This window comes from Erythranthe guttata, chromosome 8 (assembly GCF_056151865.1).
Source record: "Erythranthe guttata isolate IM_541 chromosome 8, IM_541, whole genome shotgun sequence".
Lineage (NCBI taxonomy): Eukaryota > Viridiplantae > Streptophyta > Magnoliopsida > Lamiales > Phrymaceae > Erythranthe > Erythranthe guttata.
Window position 1 is genome coordinate 16,764,312 of NC_142540.1, and position 19,418 is coordinate 16,783,729.

The 19,418-nt window shown below is 34.2% G+C and overlaps 4 protein-coding genes across 10 annotated transcripts; 1 reads left to right on the top strand and 3 right to left on the bottom strand.

The window, feature by feature from the left end:
- Positions 1 to 1,378: 1,378 nt before the first annotated feature.
- Positions 1,379 to 2,186, bottom strand: LOC105951596 (protein S40-3). Its single transcript, XM_012975050.2, has one exon. It carries the CDS (start codon positions 1,990 to 1,992, stop codon positions 1,606 to 1,608), a length of 387 nt encoding a protein of 128 aa, XP_012830504.2. The 5' UTR covers positions 1,993 to 2,186; the 3' UTR covers positions 1,379 to 1,605.
- A 6,682-nt stretch (positions 2,187 to 8,868) lies between these two features.
- Positions 8,869 to 10,520, top strand: LOC105951399 (GDSL esterase/lipase At5g45670). The gene is given in 6 exon segments (XM_012974823.2): positions 8,869 to 9,147; positions 9,243 to 9,284; positions 9,287 to 9,366; positions 9,463 to 9,708; positions 9,787 to 10,042; positions 10,134 to 10,520. Coding segments are annotated over 6 exon segments (1,104 nt in total). The 5' UTR covers positions 8,869 to 8,891; the 3' UTR covers positions 10,358 to 10,520.
- A 346-nt stretch (positions 10,521 to 10,866) lies between these two features.
- Positions 10,867 to 12,207, bottom strand: LOC105951398 (uncharacterized). The gene has a single exon (XM_012974822.2). It carries the CDS (start codon positions 12,205 to 12,207, stop codon positions 10,867 to 10,869), a length of 1,341 nt encoding a protein of 446 aa, XP_012830276.2.
- A 508-nt stretch (positions 12,208 to 12,715) lies between these two features.
- On the bottom strand, positions 12,716 to 16,551 carry LOC105951400 (floral homeotic protein AGAMOUS). Of its 7 annotated transcripts, none has more exons than XM_088822039.1 (9): positions 16,409 to 16,551; positions 16,068 to 16,314; positions 14,211 to 14,292; positions 13,981 to 14,042; positions 13,770 to 13,869; positions 13,613 to 13,654; positions 13,382 to 13,423; positions 13,042 to 13,181; positions 12,716 to 12,951 (listed from the first exon to the last, which is right to left on the bottom strand). In XM_088822039.1, the coding sequence occupies exons 2-9, from the start codon at positions 16,310 to 16,312 to the stop codon at positions 12,948 to 12,950; spliced, it is 717 nt and encodes a 238-aa protein (XP_088678165.1). In that variant the 5' UTR covers positions 16,313 to 16,314; positions 16,409 to 16,551; the 3' UTR covers positions 12,716 to 12,947. The 7 variants fall into 7 exon arrangements, with proteins under 7 accessions (XP_088678165.1, XP_088678160.1, XP_088678164.1 ...); XM_088822034.1 differs by having other exon boundaries at positions 13,382 to 13,426; positions 16,068 to 16,319; XM_088822038.1 differs by having other exon boundaries at positions 16,068 to 16,319; positions 16,409 to 16,549.
- Positions 16,552 to 19,418: the final 2,867 nt, after the last annotated feature.

Sequence of the window (19,418 nt, forward strand, 5' to 3'; positions counted from 1 at the left end):
ATACTATAAGAATGGGCGTATAAAAAAATATGTAGCTGAAGGATGGTTGAAATTATCCAAACAAGAAAGATATTTTCGTAGATTAAATTTACCTAAGGTAGGTATGAATGTAATTTACCCCAAAGTAATTATAGGAAGAATATGACGAAAAGCACACACATAAAACCTACTCCCACAGTTTGCATTAATTGGGTTAATCACATTAATTGTAATGGAGTGACGTCACTCAATTGACGAGTGGTGCAGACAGTGCCAAGACTTTTGGGACTTCTGAAAATCATACCATAATTACGAATAAATTAATTAATATTAATTGATTATGCAATTTGTGTGACTTTCTACTTTCTAGATGTGAATTTAAATGGAACCACACGTCAATTGTTACGGGCCCATTATAAGTGGTCGACATATTACTTCAATAAACTTTATTTATATATATATATATATATTCAACAATATTGTTATATTGAGCAATGTATTCAATAAAAGAACAATCAAATAAATGTCATATAATGTTGAATTATGGTCGTTGGTAGTAATCAACTATCTATTTGTAGGCTAGTTAATTCCGCAACCCTATGCCTTCAATTTTGCATCCTATATTCCTATGCACTATATGAATAATTCATTTTTTATAATTAAAATTGTACTATTGTAATGTTTTTTTTTTTTATGTATATCTCATAAAATAAAATAAATTTCTGCGTCAGAAATCTGCAAACGTTGACCGACATGGCCCAATACCAGAATTATTGACCCAAGTTCAAATTTAAAGTTATGTGCTAAGCCCATTTCTTCATCTTCTTAGACCGACGCCCTTAAGGTGTGATTTTTTAAATCTTTTTTATTCTAGAAAATATTCCCCAAAAAATGCCGATATAACCTTGCAGATATCGACAGATTGAAGGTAAATATGCACATTGTTTCAAAAATTGCTTATATATATTATGATGGTTCATATAGAAATCGATGAAGTCTACTGAAAAAATTATTATAGAATGTATGCCAATGTCATCTACATTTAATTAGTTGCTCTAGGGGTATTATCGGCATACTTTTGGGAATAATTTATAAGGACAAAAATCTCACGTGAAAAATCACACTGTAAGGGTCAGTATAAGTACACAAATGTATTGAGAATTTTGGTAATTATAGATAGGTGAGGGCATTTTTTTCGTAATTTAGCCTAACTTGAGGGGGGTTTCGTAATTTACAATAATTGTTCATGGTGACGTCAAGCATCAATATTAAACCATTATGATTAGTCAACCCAATAATTATTGGCCCAATATGAGTTGTAGATAACCTGATTGGCCCATAACAGAACTATGTATTTTCTAGCCCACACATAATATAACACCACGTGGCAACAAAAAAATTAAATAAGAACCCATAAACTATTCTTCTATTTTTTTTTTTTATTTGTTTCAGGTAATGAATAATATTATCATTCCTTCTTACAACAAAATGACAGAATTATGTGGATGCATTAGCAAACTAATATCTAAGAAAGAGATAAAAAAAAAAAATTCAAAAAAGAAATTATAAATAAGTTAATAATATTTCCATCAGTTTTTCTTGTTTATCGAAATCCAGGTTTAGAAGTCAAGTTTCGAGAAATCCAGTCAGCCTGAGAATCGAATTACGGAACTCACTCAAATCCCTCCCCTTCAGCGTCCTCCCATTCCCTGTACACAGTGAAAACGCCATTATCTTTTCCGCCACGCGCCGCCCTATTATCACGTGCGGCGGCACCATTTCCCCATCCCCGCCGCCTTCGGAATATTCCAATTCCACGTGACGGAACCAATTATTCCTCCCCGGAATCCTCACCGGCGCGGAGCTTCTCCTCTTTTCTCGATCGTCGATCTTCCTCCTCCTCGATTCCGGCGAATCCAACGGCAAATCGGAGCTCATCACAGTACTACTAACCTCATCATCGTCGCGTAATTCCTCGAATAGAATTTCAGATTCTTCGAATTCTTCCGCCATGGAAATTAATTTTGTAACTTTCTTCTGTAAGTAGAAGAGTTTGTGAAAATGAAAATGAAAATGAGAGGGGATTTTGTAGGGAAGCAAACGAATGATTGATTGTGAATCTGGAATCGTAGCGACTACACTTTAATACTATTTGCTGACGTCACTGTGAGAGGGGGGCGTAGAGTGCGGCCCCCGCTTTCCAAAAGTTTTTATTTATTTTCCTTTTTTATTTAATTGGAATTTGTCAGAGCAAAAAAACAGGGACGCTGTTGCTTGCGGCTCACGGCTTGTGTTGTGTGCATTTATTGTACGTGTAGCTCTCTCTGGGTGTAATGTAATTAATTTGTATTAATCTTTCTGTTTAGGGTAAATTACAAACACCCCCTGATGTATGGTCAAATTACAAAAACACCCCTCTTGTTTGGATAATTACAATCACCCCCTCAGCTCTTTAAATTTAGTGGAATCTTCGAGATTATATGAAATATTATCACTTTTGTACCCGTTCTATACCATTCAAACTCTACATTATGAAGTAAGATGATCATAATACGTAATTTTTAGCTTGTGTATATCAGTTTGTAGTGCATCGAAAACTGTATTTTTACACAAAACGAATACAAACTAGAGCACATTCCACGGAATCTAGATGATTATATTGAATTTGGCACAATAAGGGTGGAGATGTAACAAAAAGTCATAGTTAAGGGGGGTAGATGTAATTATCCAAACAAGAGGGGGGGTTTTGTAATTTCACCATACCTCAGGGGGGTTTTTGTAATTTATCCTTCTGTTTAATTGATTGATTAACGCTTGTCTGTAGATTCCTTGCGTTTATTACACTCAACAATACGCGGCTACAAATGTTTTGTTTGTGTGTGCCCAAACATTTCAATTTCATTTTTCAAATATTTTTAATAATTTCACCAATAACAATACTACATTATATTTTCCGATTTTAGAATAATATTTTTCAATTAACAAAATTACAACATCCTATTTTTCAGTTTTCTTTTGGATGGATATCGGAATTTAAATCATATTTCACTATTTAAATCATATTACAACAATATCAATATCATTATAAATGAATAAAATATAGAATTTTTTAATTCCGTCGATTTTGGAACATTTTTTGGACTGAAATTGGATACATATTTCACTTTCGGAAAAAAAAAATCGCAAAAAAACTAATTTCTATTTGATCAGTTCAATTTACACCCCTAATTATTGACATTAAATTCAATATTCTAAAGAAGGTAACTAAACTAAAAAATTATAAGTATATTCTCTTCAGTCGACGATTTTTTTACGTATACACCAGTGCAAAAAAAAAATAGAAGTCAAGTGTTATATACACCAAAAAACATTTAGGTGACCAACAACATACTGCACAAAGTAGAACAAATTGTTATACTAAAGTACCAATTTTTTTCTTTTTTTTTTTTTGTTATAAAAAAAAATATTAATTTTTTGAGAAATTAATAATTAAAATAATAAGTTAAATTTAATTAAAATAAGAGCAACTGATTTTAGAGTAAGGAGAAAGGTTTAAGCTGTAATTTGACAAATGATTAGATACCAGCCGTAGATTAAAAGCGATCGATCGGCGGATCCGGCGGCTGATGCTGCGCCGTGTCAGAGTTGCCGTTTCACAGTTATCGAGGTGGTGGCTATCTGCACCCGTGTTCATTAAACGCCGTTATATATAACAGCCAATAGGAGAACAGAAAAGGAATCTGATTTATCATTTATCCCGCGCTTTGCTGTCACTTTTGCTTCCGCCGTTTTCTTGTGTAGTAATATTACATTTCTTCATTTAGGAAGCAAAATTTATTTAAATTGAAGAAAAAAAATGATTAATTAAGAAAAATGATAAAAAGATTTAAAAAATACTCCACCCCTAATATAATAAAATAATAACTACATACATCAATACGTACAGTTTGGTTTTAATTTAGAGGAAAGAAAAAGAAAAGAATGATTACGTAATAAGAGGCTTACACGTGTCATTCTCTTGTACGTTTGCCTTTTGCATGCATACAAGATATGTGTATGTATATATTTTGTAAAATCCATATAGTGACATCATCAGCCCAATTAGAATTCTTTAATTACAAACTTAAGATAATTTAGTGAAGCCCAACTAACGTTTATGGTATCTTGCTTAGTAAAGCCCAGGCCCAATAATTTAATGGTATTAAATATTAACGGGCCCAATACTTTTTTTTTTTGTTTTGAGTTCGGGCCCAATACGTTCTAATGTTTAAACTTCGGCAATGTTTCGACTTTGGAGTCGTTTTGGGGGTTATTTTCATTTTACGGCACGGAAATATATTTTGAGGGAATAATTCGAGTGTGAAAGTTATGTTCGTTTATAATTTGAGATGAGACATAATACACCATAATAGTCAATCGTGTTTAAATGTGTTGGAAACATGTATTTTAAATTTTCAGAAGATGCATTGTTTTATCTTGAATAATCCTATTTTGACAAAACAACGAGCTTAAATAAATAACACGCACTATATGAAATCCACTGAAATAGAATCAGAAGAATTGAAGTAAATTGTGGAAGAGTTCCAGAACGGATGTCTTAGTAGTAGTTGAAGCAAGTGAGCCTGCATCGATTGACCTAGGTTCGAATCTCTTACAAACGGTCGTTAGGTAGAACTTATCAGATATAATTAGCCTAATGTTGTTTAAGAGTATAGTACAAAAGACAAGTATGTTTATGAATTAGACTTTTGCAAAATGTGGTTGTTCAACTACTACTTCCTTATTAATTGGAGCAGCAGACAGCACCGAGACTAGGAATACATGTGCAATAAATGCTAATTCACTCAATTTCAATCTTGATTATTCCTTTTTTTTTTTTTATAAATTAAAAAAAAAAAAAATCATGCCAATATAAATTAAATAGGTTGTTAATTTGTCTCGATTTTAGAGGAAAATTTTCTTATCTGACATTCCACACTTAATTCATGCCAATTTTTTTATGGTGAAATACATTCAGGTGATTTTGTACCATATATCTATACAAATAACTACCCACTAAACGCATAAACTATCCACTAAACACCTAAACACGTGTGTGTATGTATTATTATGTATAGATCAGTGGTAAAATATCAGCGAGTGTAACACCTACAAAACCGTGTTACACCATCTTTAATTTTTGTGAGATTTATTTAAAATTACTAATTGAAATATTCTTAAATTGCGAAACCCGCACAATCTTTGTAGTTAATTATAGTTACAGCACTTCAAGGGTTGAATGAATTGTTGGGTTCCCACATACACTAATTGCACAAAATTGTATGCTTACTAATTGCACAAAATTGTATATGAAACAAGAATAAATAACACTAGTTCTTCACCCGTGCGTTGCACGGATATCAGTTTCAGAATGAGAAAAATAATAACATTTAAACGATTATCTCTTGATAACAACACTAATTCAAGTAAAACAAAATGAAAGGAAATAAAAAAAAGAGTAAAAAGCAGTTTACCCCCTAAACAAATGCCCGTTTTGCACTTTGCCCCCCAAACAAAAAACATTTGCACGTTCTTACCTAAACTCCGGTTTTTGTTGCACGGTGCCTCAAAATTGGAATTTTCAGGCCATTTTGACCGGAATCATACACACGTGCTTTTCACGTGAGTTTTAAAGGGGCAAAATAGTCTATTCACTTACCTTATTCATAAATTAAAAAAAAAAAAGCAAAAAACAAAATACAAAAAGAAAAAACAAAAAGAAAAAGAAAGAAAAAGAAGGGCTGCCGACGCCATTTCTACACTCAAATCGGCCATTTCGAACTGGCTTCTTCTTCATCTAGATAAACCACGGCGGCACCGACGAGATCCCCTCTACCCTCATAATCGATTTCGTGGTGAATTTGAATATAACAACAGCAACATAAAGTGGTGGGCAAGGTTTCTTACAGGACGGTGGTAGTGGATACAGAGGAATTGGTGGTGGAAGTGGCTTCACATAAACCGGCGGCTTGGAGATCGGGATTAGCGGTGGAAGCGGCTTCACGTAAACCGGTGGCTTATAGATCGGGATTGGTGGTGGAAGTGGCTTCACGGAAACCGGCGGCTTCCGCTTAGGTTTGTGGACGGGTGGCTTGTATACTGGCGGCTCGGGTTAGGCGGCTTTACTATTGGTGGGCATGGTTTCTTAGGCGGCTTGTAAACCGGTGGCTTAGAAACGGGCGGCTTAATGGGGGGCTTATAAACCGGCGGCTTAGAAATGGGCGGCTTGTAAACTGGGGGTTTAGAAACGGGTGGGTTAGAGGTGGGTGTGTAAACGGGGATAGGCGGAGGAAGTGGCTTGACGAAAACGGGCGGCTTGTAGAGCGGCGGAAGGGGCGGCCATTGATGGTGGAAGAGCCTGAGGAACAGTTTCAACATTCTCGGTTTCCTCATTGCTCTGCTTCCTCTTCTGTATAAATTGCCCATTCCTTGTAAAGAGGCGGGCGGCGGCGGTGGTGGCGGCGGAGGGGATATAGGGTGGAGAGTGTGAAGAGGAGGAGCAAGCAGATGGAGCTTGTGGATTGGACTTTGTTTAGGAGGTGGTGGTTCGAATTGTTGCGCCTGAGTGGTGATGAATTTGGGAAAAGATTGAAATTGTTGGATTTTTTGTTGGTGGGGGTGGCGGCGGCGGTGGTAATGGCGGCGGTGGTGGTTTCTTGTTCTTGATTTTGGTGGTGTTCGTCCGGGAAGAAAATTAAGTGGAAACCCATTCCCATTCCCAGCCAATTGCAGATTTTCCCACCTTTTCTTTTCTTTTTTTTTTTTTTTTGTAATTTATGAAGAAGATAAGTGAATAGACTATTTTGCCCCTTTAAAAACTCACGTGAAAAGCACGTGTGTATGATTCCGTTCAAAATGGCCTGAAAATTCCAATTTTGAGGCACCGTGCAACAAAAACCAGAGTTTAGGTAAGAACGTGCAAATTTTTTTTGTTTGGGGGGCAAAGTGCAAAACGGGCATTTGTTTAGGGGGTAAACTGCTTTTTACTCTAAAAAAAATATATATATATTAATTCAGAGTTGTAACATATGAAATTCAATTAAATATTACAAAGAAAAATACGCGAATGGCGCAAAGCACGATATAAAGATTAAGTGAAATAATTTAAAACATATGGTATAATTCTATTTTATGGAATGCAATCTACTACACCATGTGAATCCTCTGCAAAATAACTAACTTATTAATAAACACAGTAACATAAAGGTAACACAATAGATATTCAAATAACCTGCAAGTTTATCACTAACAACATTCAATTAGTAATGCACATTAATCAAACAACAACACAACTTATAAATATTGCAAAAGAGATAAGATGTATACACCAATACCAATAATAATACCAATATTGATATCAATATTGATACTAATTATATTGATACTAATACCGACACTAATACTTATACTAATAGTAATGCTAATACTAATACTAATACTAATACTAATACTAATACTAATACTAATACTAATACTAATACTAATACTAATACTAATACCAATACCAATACCAATACCAATACCAATACCAATACCAATACCAATACCAATATAATAATACTAATAATAACACTAATATTGATAGTAATAATAATATAATACTGATATTAATATTGATACTAATACTAATACTAATACTCGTACTAATATTGATACTCGTACTAATACTAATTCTAATTTTAATACTAATACTAATACTAATACTAATATTAATACTAATACTAACACTAATACTAATAATAATATTAATGCTAATATTAATACTAATAATACTAATACTTACTGATATTGATACAAATACTGATACTGATACTGATACTGATACTGATATTGATACTGATATTGATACTGATGTTAATACTGATACTGATGTTGATAGTCATATTAATACTCATAGTAATATTAAAATTAATACTAATACTATTACTAATAGTGATACTCATACTAATACTGATACTAATATTGTTACTCATACTGATACTGATGCTGATAAAAATACTAATACTAATACTAATACTAATATTATACTAATAATATTGATACTAATATTAATACTGATACTGATACTGATACTGATACTGATACTGATACTGATACTGATACTGATACTGATACTGATACTGATACTGAAATTGATACTAATATTGATACTCATACTGATATTGATACTGAAACTGATATCGATATTGATACATATACTGATATTGATACTGATATCGATACTGATACTTATACTAATACTGGTACTGATATCGATACTAATACTGATACGAATACTTATACTGATATTAATACTAATATTACTAATACTAATACTATTACTAATTGTAATATTAATACTAATATTGATACTAATACTATTAATAATACTATTACTAATAATAATATAAATGCTAAAACTAATTTTAATGCTAATGATCTAATGCTAATGATACATAATACATATACATATACCGATACTGATACCGATACCGATACTGATACTGATACTGATACTGATACTGATACCGATACTGATACTGATACCGTAAATTCCCGTGAGGAGGATTTTCATATTATAATCGTCCACATACACTAATTGCACAAAATTGTATGCTTACTAATTGCACAAAATTGTATATGAAACAAGAATAAATAACATTGCCTTTTTTTACTGTACAAGAGTAGAAATTCACCATGCGCGTGAAATCAATGCATCTAACCAACTGCAATATGTCAGTTTGTACAAGTAGTTGAAAAAAAAAGGCCAATCTTTGTTTGCTCAAAAATTGTAATATATATATATATATATATATATATATATATATATATATATATATATATATATATATATATATATATATACCTACTTTCTTGATTTCCATACATACAAAATGGCAATCGCCGTTAAATCATGGATAACGGTGTTAATTGTGGCCGTTACACTAGCTACGGAACATCACTACGTAGTCGTTTCGGCCGAGCCTCAAGTTCCATGCTTCTTCATATTCGGCGATTCTTTAGTCGACAATGGCAATAACAATAACATTCAATCTTTGGCTAGGGCTAACTACTTGCCTTACGGTATCGATTTTTCCGGTGGGCCCACCGGAAGATTCTCCAATGGTAAAACAACCGTCGATGTGGTCGGTAAGTTCAATCTTTCATCTCCATTTTCACGTTCTTAATTCGTATATAATCATAACACCATATATATAAATTAATAATTTAAACATTATATGCAGCTGAGCTATTAGGGTTTGATGACTTAATTCCACCGTACGCCACCGCGCGCGAGAACAAGTACTGAAGGGAGTGAACTATGCATCTGCTGCTGCTGGAATTAGATCGGAAACCGGCCAACAATTGGTTTGAAATTAAATTAAAATCAACCTCTAAATTTTTTTTATATATGTTTGTTTTTTTTTTGAAAAATTGCTTATAATTATTAATACTTATAATTAGGGTGCAAGAATTGATTTCACTGGACAAGTGAACAACTACAAGAACACAGTTAATCAGGTGGTGAATATACTAGGGGATCAAGAATCTGCATCAAAATATTTAAGCAAGTGCATATATTCAATAGGTTTGGGAAGCAATGATTATCTAAATAACTACTTCATGCCTCTTTATTACTCGACTAGTCGTCAATATTCGCCCGATCAATACGCCGATATTCTCATTCAACAATATACCGAGCAATTAAAGGTATATATATATGTGGATTTTTTTTTTAATTTTTTTTTTTTTTGCAATTTTTTGAATTAATTTGTTTGAATAATGTAGACATTGTACAACTTTGGAGCAAGAAAGTTTGCGTTGATTGGAATCGGACAAATCGGGTGCAGCCCGAATGCGTTAGCACAGAACAGCCCGGATGGCGCCACGTGTGTGCAAAGAATCAACGGTGCAAATCAAATATTCAACGAAAAACTAAAAACATTGGTTGATGATTTCAACAGAAATACACCTGATGCCAAATTCACCTACATTGATGCATATGGAATTTTCCAGGACTTGATTAATAGCCCCACATCTTTTGGTAATCACACTAAAACCCCTAATTAATTTTGTTCCTTGTTTTTTTAAATGACAAAAAACTAATTAAATATTTTTTTTTTGGTTGGTTTAAGGTTTTAAGGTGACAAATGCAGGGTGCTGTGGTGTGGGGAGAAACAACGGGCAAATAACATGCCTACCTCTGCAAACTCCATGTCAGAATAGAGATGAATATCTATTTTGGGATGCGTTTCATCATACAGAAGCGGCGAATATTTTTGTCGGAAAAAGATCGTACGCCGCTCTAAAGTCAACCGATGCATATCCATTCGATATTCGTCGACTCGCTCACATCTAATTTTTACTAGTTACAATAATGAGACATGTAAGGGAGTCGAAATCTTGTTGTAACACCTCTTTTTCGGTTTTTATCGACTCAAAGGAAACATAAGTTAACTCGTATCTATCTATCTATCTATCTATCTATCTATCAGTTCGCGTCGACGACGTACGCCGCAAAATACACAAAATACACGTGATAGAAATTGATATCTACATATACTTATGAAATTGATACCTAAGTTCATAAAATCCCATAAGGAATATATCACCAAAATTAACCGTGTTTTCGACTAAGCGAATGCTTAGCAAACAAACACGGGTAGAAAATCAACAAGCTTGATACACACACAAACACACTAAAATAAATAGAGAAAATCAAGAAAATCGAAAAACAAAATACTATTAAATCAAGAAAGATGTAGTCCGCATCCATAAAACAAATAAAAACTACGGGGTTCCGCAAAACGCATAATTGAAATACGAAAAATAATCAAGAAACACGAAAGATGATAAATATTAAATTAACTAGAGAGGGCTCGGAGTGAACCACCTCGGAATCGGTTTAATCCTTTTGAAGCTCTGCAAATCGCACGGATAATAGCACGGCGATATAGTAGTACCGTCTTTATAGCTGAAGATCCCGATATCGTGACCCCCGTAACGACATGCAACCCCATCCGGTAGACTAGAAACATCGGTGAAGTAGATTGAATCGGGCTTCAATTCCGGGAATTCACTCGCACGCAGCGCAAACCCGTGGTTACAACCAACGAAAAACGAAAGTCCATCCAACGAACACTTGTCCATGTATCTAAAGATTTCATTCTCGGGATCGTATTTATGAACATCAAAACTAATAGTCTTGTGTGGAAATTTATTCAAATCATTCATGGGGTCGTAGTTGTCGACATCGCACGCTTCTTCTTCAGCGTACGAACCGTCGAGATTCATTCGTTCGATTATGTGCCTTGTCACAAGAAAAAGATCGCCCGAGTGTTCGTTAACGATAAGGGATTTGTGTTCCATGCTATGGTCTTTGAGCTCCATCTCTCCGGCTAACCGGCGGTCAAGTTCGGAATCATCAAGTTCGGAATCATCGGAAGTAGGTTCGATCGACAAGACCATTGGAATCAACTTCGGAGAAACGGGGTTACTTAGATCCCACGCCTCGAACTCACTGCTGCGAGTGATGCAGTAGAATAACTTTTGTCGGCTCGAGTAGACACACGCCTCGTAAGCCCTAGCTGATCGACAGCCCTTGAACTCATAGTACCAATCGCCGATCGGAGTCCACTCGGTGCTCCGGCTGCCCGGGCAGCAGAAGGCCAGTCGATTTTCCGGCCCGTAAGTCATCAACGCGCGGCAGTCGTCGTCTCCTTCGACATTCGGCGAGCACGAGACGATCACGTGGCCTACGCACGAGTTGTTTTCGGGTAATTTGTTAATGGCGGGAAGCTTTACGTGGCGGCGGGAGAGTGGATTCGACAGAAACAAATCTGAATTGTTTTCGTTATGCAGAGCAAGCCACCCGTGTGAAGATCCCACAATTTGAGCGTCGTCTTCTGGAACAGGAACACCTGTTTTTTCCTCTTCTCCGGCGGCGGCGGAAATTTTGTTGAGGCTCAAAACTTTGTCCTGAGAAAGGCTGTAGAAGTTATAGACCTTGTTGCCGCTGCTTTCAGTGGGTGGTGGTAGCATCAGCCACGGCGAGATTCTGGAAGGCAAACTCGCCGGGCAACGGAGAGATTCGTCGGAGACGCTCACCGTGCTCATCGGAGAAACAAAACAACTACCTGTCCGGTAAACCCAATTTGAAACTCCGACAACACTTTTCCGAGACAACAAACTGGTTATAGAGCGAGCCATTTCTCTCTCTCACAATCTGCAGATAGGTTGCAGAATTTCAAGTGCCTCTATTTATTGAAGTTCCGCCGGCCCTAGATTTTTTAAACCTAAATACATGTTTCAATTAAATATAGACGGGCCGGGCTTCTAAAAGCAACCCGGGTACAATGGTCATTTTGTTATATATATATATATTTTTTTTTTTCTAAAAATATCGGAATTTCATCTAATAACAAAGCTGAGTGTTGGGCCCTGATTGAAGGTATTAAGTATGTTAATGAGCTCGACATAAGAAAACGTGTAGTCGAAAGTTGTGCAAATGTGTTTACAATTTCTCCGACCAACGATGCTATCATCGCATGTAAAACTAAGATTTGTTTTCGAAAATTTTAGGACCGAAATTTGGAGTTAGTATTCCAAATTAAAGAACATTTATTTATTTATTTATTTATTAAAAGTACTACTACTGATCCGATCAGTCTGATTTCCACCTCTAATCATGACGCAAACGAGCAAGCAAACAACTGAATTAATCACGTTGTCCGAATTCATGTTCTCCATACTTCAATTAACTAATTAAAGGTAAGCAGATAAGTATTCAATGATCCATTACATATAAGAAAGATAGAAACTTTTTTCAAATATAAGTTCATAAAATATAAAAGATGATTTCAACCATAGATGGGAACAAAATAACTTGATCATCGTCTAATTTGCCCTAGTGAAGGCACTTATTAACAGAATCAGCATCTTCATCATCTTCACCTGTTGACACAATATATATATATATAAACATTTTGTTTAATATTTTGAAATATGTATAATAAGATAGGAATATATATATAGTAGTCTTACATTAACTGGAGATGTGGTTGGTCTTGGCCATGGGGTTGAAGAAAATCGCGAGCATCGAATTGGTGAGGCTGAACGAGGGCATAATCGGAACTTCCGGGCATCAAATTCATCTGTTGCTGTGCTCTCTCAGTTTCAGCTACCTGTATATATATATATATATATACACAAATTAATTAAATTATTTTTGAAATATTTCATATATTTCTATTACTTAATGGAGAGAGAGAGAGAGAGAGAGAGAGAGAGAGAGAGAGAGAGAGAGAGAGAGAGAGAGAGAGAGAGAGAGAGAGAGAGAGAGAGAGAGAGAGAGAGAGAGAGAGAGAGAGAAAGAGAGAGAGACCTTTGCACGAAGGTACTGATTGTTGTGATGTAAGTCAATCTCCTGCTGATCAGTATAGATGAGAAAAATAAATATAATCAGGTGGCTGATCATAGTATACTACAAATTAAAATGGAATTATTGCAAAAAAAAAAGGAAAAAAAAAAAGAATAGTATGAATTATAATAATTACAAATAATTACAATAATTAGTGAAATATCAATATAAAAAGCAAAAGATAAGAATACTTACTCTCTTTTGCATGTACTCAATTTCAGCAAATAGCAACTCATTCTGTGACATTAAAAAAAGAGAAAAAAAAAATAATAAAAGGGACCATGTAATTGACAATAGGTTCGATAAAATTACATAATTTACGATACAATAAAATAAGGTATATATGTAGCACCTTTTTGGACCGGATTTTGCTAATTCCTCGTTCGACCCTGCTCTCGAGATTCTTGAGCTCCCTCAGTGTTAAAGCTCCTAAAGATTCACCAAGCATGTTCCTAAACCAAAAACATCGAACTAATATCATTATCGAGTAATTTTAATTGCACAACAAATTAAGAAAAAAAAAGATTTATATCTGAAATTAATTAATTAACAGTGAAAAATACCTGTTTTGATTCTGCAAATTATTGATTTGTGCACGCAGTTTCGAAGCTTCTTGCTGGTAGTACTGAAATTATTATACATATTAATCAAAATACTTAGTTTAATATTCAATTAATAACATTTGCAACATTTAATCAAATGATCTTATGATAAAAAAAAAATCAAGAAAATCAAATCTTAAGGTCAGAATTAACTAATTAATTAAGCAGAATGTATTAAATAAATATTTTACCTGAGTATTAGCTTCAGATATAGATCCATTGTTCGAGGAATCCGAGGATGCTTTCTTGTACTTCTCAATGGTTGCTTTTACACTGCAAATTTTCATTTTTCATTATATTATGAATTATTAAATATAGTATCAAATATTAAATTAGTTTAATTTAAGTAAGATTTATGGTGTCTAATCAACATTGTCAATTGTGACAAAGATTTAATATAGTAAAAAAAAAAGGCTGAGAAAAATCTCCATCACTAATCACTTCTGCTGCAACCTTAATATCGTCGAGGCAGTGATTGGCTGCAGGCCTTGCCAAGGTGGCGAGATATGATTGGCCCAAATTTCTATGACAAAAAAGCTGTTGGATTAACTTATTCTACCATGGGTAATACCATTAACTGTACCCTTTGAACCCTAAAATACAGATTGATTTGAATTCTGAGTTAAATCACAGCCGTTGATTTTATTTCTGGAGAAAAGCAAAAGAGATGAGAATTTCAGAACTCCCCTATTGGCTGGCAGTAGCTGTGTGTACGTATATGTCTGTGTCAATGTCTGACTTACCCTCTCTCTCACTCTAAAATGACTTGATATTTAATATACACTTACAGAGAGAGAGAGAGAGAGAGAGAGAGAGAGAGAGAGAGAGAGAGAGAGAGAGAGAGAGAGAGAGAGAGAGAGATGTGAGCTTTGGTTACTAAAAATGGAAAGTGGTGAGGTGATGGGGTGTTAAAGAAGGTAATAAATTGAAAGGGTTTTCATTGGTTTGCAACTCGCTTTCACTTCTGCTTTCTTTTCCTGTTTTAGCTTCATCAGTTTCGAAGCTTTTGTCAAAGCTTCAAGCTTGAATTAACACAAAAGAAAATGGGTTTGATTTATCTGAGAGAGAGAGAGAGAGAGAGAGAGAGAGAGAGAGAGAGAGAGAGAGAGAGAGAGAGATGACATATTATAAACTTGGTTGTCAAAAATCAAGAACAGAAAAATCGTGTGTGACGTGACAAAAGATTCTTGTAGCTCAGCCAAATCTATCCATAATCAGTTTTTAATTAAACAAGAAAAACCCAGATCAAAATCCCAATTCTACAAGTAAAAAAAGTTAATTCTTTAATGCGGGTTTGATCGATTAAACAACAGATCCATCAAGAAAAGAAAATAAAAATCAGTTCTTTGGTTTTGGGATTTGACCTAATTAATTAGGGTTAACTTTTGGGTTCTGTTGAATTGCACATGTCATGTGGTAGTTGAAGACCCATTTTGATGTATTTAAATCTCATAAATATATAATTTTTAATTTTTTGAAACTTAATCTGGATTAGGGCTTAGATTTAGCTAAACCTAATGAACATCAAGTAGCTAGTTCAATCAAGAAAAAGGTAAAATAAACCCTAAAAGGTCTTTCTTGCAGAAGTATCAAACACATGAATGAATGGGCAAATCAGATCTTGACAAAACAGCCTCACAGAGAGAGAGAGAGAGAGAGAGAGAGAGAGAGAGAGAGAGAGAGAGAAGCAAATTGAGGAAGAAGATAAGAGGCAGATTCCAATGTTTCTACAAAAACATCCCAAATTATTACCTTTCTTACCCTTTGCAACAGATCTTTACACTCATCAAAACATGTACGAAAATGGGTTTTTTAGAAAGAGAAACCTAATAAAACACAGTGAAAGGAAAGAGATAAAGACAAGTGAATCTGTGTCAAGTAAAAAAACACAGTATGAACTATTCAGTACCCATTTTAGATGTCCAAAAGAAAACAAGAACAGTAGTGCCCTAAATCAAGGAGGGAGAGAGAGAGAGAGAGAGAGAGAGAGAGAGAGAGAGAGAGAGAGAGAGAGAGAGAGAGAGAGAGAGAGAGAGAGAGTATAGTACCTGTTGTTAGAATACTCATAGAGACGGCCTCTGGTGGAGAAGACAATCAAAGCAACCTCAGCATCACAAAGAACAGACAATTCATAAGCTTTCTTGAGCAGACCGTTTCTTCGTTTGCAAAACGTGACCTGCCGATTCGTCGTGTTTTCGATTCGCTTGATCTCGATCTTCCCCCTCCCTATGCTCTTCCTCTCCGACGAACTTATTTCCCTTGAATTTGATTCTTCACTCTGGATTATTTCCATTCCTTTTCTACCTCACAATCAAAAAAAGTTTGTCAAGATTGGATTTTTATGAAGCATAAATTAAATAAAGATTAATTTTTGTAGCTTAGAACTGACCTGGTAAAGAATATGGGAACAAATTAAAAGCTGTTTTTGTGTTCTACTTTTGTCTTATGAATCTGCAAAGCTAATGAGAGTTGCAAGAAAATGAAGGGCCTTGCTTACACTTGCAGTTGTGTGTGTGTGTGCCTTTTATATATATATATATATATATATATATATATATATATATATATATATATATAAAAGTAAAGAAGCTTTGGTCTTGATTTGTTGTCACTATATTACTTGATGGAAGCTGCACGGCTATTAATGTATAATAATAATGGTTCTAGAAATCGGAACGGAATTTTCGAGTTTTTGATTTCGGTCAATGATTTCCGAACAATTTTTTTATTGGCATAAATTAGAATAGAAATGAAATTATAATTCGAAATCCGATTTTAGTTCTTGAAAATAATTCAAAAAAAATCTAGTATTTTTGAAAATTACACTTATAATATCGATATTATATTGCTGTGAATTTGATATCATAGGACATAGATTGATAAACAAAATGGAATTCCCAATTTTCGCTAATTCCAATCCGAAAATTTCCAATTTGGAATAGTACTTTCATTCCAATTTCCTAATAAATTCCAAAAAAAAATTTCTTCGAAAGTGCTAATGCCTAATCCAAATATTTAAATTTAATAGTATTCAGAAAATAAAGTATTTCACAATATGACAAGAAAAGGAATTAAAGGCCAACTGCCATGTGACATCCCATTGATCTTCTTTTGAAGCTTATGAATGGTAACTTTTGGCATTGTGAACCAGTAATTTTTGTTTTTCATATCAATTCAACAAGTGTTTTTTTTCTCTGCATCACTTGGATCTTTTCCCAATCAATCTCAATTTTTCTTTCATTTCAAGATTGAAATCTTATTCACTTTCTCTCTTCTTAATTCTGCATAAATTGAGTTGACTTAGCAAGTATATGTGTGTGTGTACACAAATGAAACCGAAACCGAAACCGAAACCGAAACACGATGGGCCTGAGTTCGCAACTTGGGCATGTTTGAGCTTTCGTGTTGTGTCGAGTCTGTTTGGACCTATGTGTTAAATTATTAATTAACAACCATATTAATAAGACTTGTTAGGGTTGGGCAAATTTGACTCTATGAAACGATAATCGTAATTATAATTATGTATATTTCCGATTTTAACCCTACACTAGGTAATCAAAAAATAATTAATATATAACATAGAAGATGAATTAAGTTAGTAGTTGATGGAGATGGCAAACAGTTGATAAAAGAAGCCCACAGAGTTCATGTGAGGTGTCTCCTTTTGCCCTAGCAGAGTAGCAAACACGTTTCTACAAATTATATTATGAAATAAAACATTAGATTATAAAATATGAAGTTAAATTAATAGATGCAAGACACGCTTTTAAGGTTGTTAATTAGTGAATGAAAAAAAAAACCACAATATGACAATCTCTTTGTCCAATACAAAAGCTAACGAATTCCATAACCAAATGTTATTCAATAATTGAAGGTGTCCTTTTCTTGGCACTCTTAGTCGTCGGAAAGCTCACCTAACCCCGGGTTTATGGCCAAAGGAGATGAACTAATGGTTGGTAAATGTTAATGAAAGAGAGAGAATTTGAAAAATAGTTTAAAAGTGTGTTATTGATCGTATACGAACGTAACCCTAATCGCTCTTTGTTACATTTGTTTATATAGACATTTTTTTTTAGGAAATATTTCATATTTTACGACTCCTTGATTTGTGCAAGATTTGACTGTGATTGTCGCGTGAAATCTCCGTCTTCCTTTAGCTATCTATGGAGAGGAACTACAATCCAAGTCTTCCAACAGTCTTTAGATCAGTTCGCCACCTACCGCACTTCTTTTATCTTTATCCAAGACGTATCGGGGACAGATGGGGAACTCTCCTTGCTAGGCACATTGCTATATTATTAAACTTCGACCAGACGAGCTCCAGGCATATAGAGCGATCTCTTGGCTTTCCTTGGTTTCTCGTGGTCTGTTGGATTTTCGGCCCAATAATGCCGAACTGTCTTTCATCAGCTCATCCAACATTTCTCGATGCCCATTGGGCTTCTGGCCCACTAACTCGGGTAGGGGACTTCGGTCCAATGTTGCCAAATTGACCCCTCGTTAACGAAGATTACGTAGTGAATTGTGAAATCGTAGTTTTTAAGTACCTTTTTATCCTTGTATTTTGGTGAGTACACCTTCGAAACACATTATATTCACTCGGCATTGATATATGATATTTTAAGGAAATGACCAAAATATTGTAATGGGGGGTATATTTGAAATTGAAGAATTCCCTAATTATCAAAAAATCCACATGGTCATAACAAGAAAATCTTCTCTTATCTCTACTATTGGGACCATATAACTATATATTTCAAGAAATAAAGGATGTTCTAACGAAAACCACAAATTTCAAGGGTTGTTTCGTAATTTAATATAATTTACGAAAGCCAAATTAGTCAACCACTAAATAAGGTTAATTCCCACTACCAGAATCAATGTCTACGGTTCGAATCATGTCCCTTCCGTAATTTTTGACTGATTTTTTTTTTCAAATAGAATGTTTTTCCTATGCATAATTGTAATTTATTAATTCTAATAATGTAATTAAAAAAGTACCTACTAAAAATATTGTGCGAACAAATGTTATTTTCAACAACTAATATGCTAAATCCCACACCAATTTTACTAAATCATACACACAATTGAAAATTTTTATCTCTTTAAAATCTCATCCTCCTTCCATTTTCTTCTTCTTTTTCCCTAACTTTTTCACAAAATCACACATTAAGAACGCCCATATCATTCAAGTTCGAATTTGAGAAAAATCTTCATGTGTTAAAACTAAAATAAAGTTGAAATTTGAGAAAAAAATTCGAATTGATGTAAACTTAAGTAATTAAAGGGCATAATAAAATTGAAAAATATTAAATAAACCTAAACTCACTTTTTATGATTATTCACGTGAAAGATTAACGAATTTTGAGTGACTTGGAAATAATCATCATAGAAAAAAG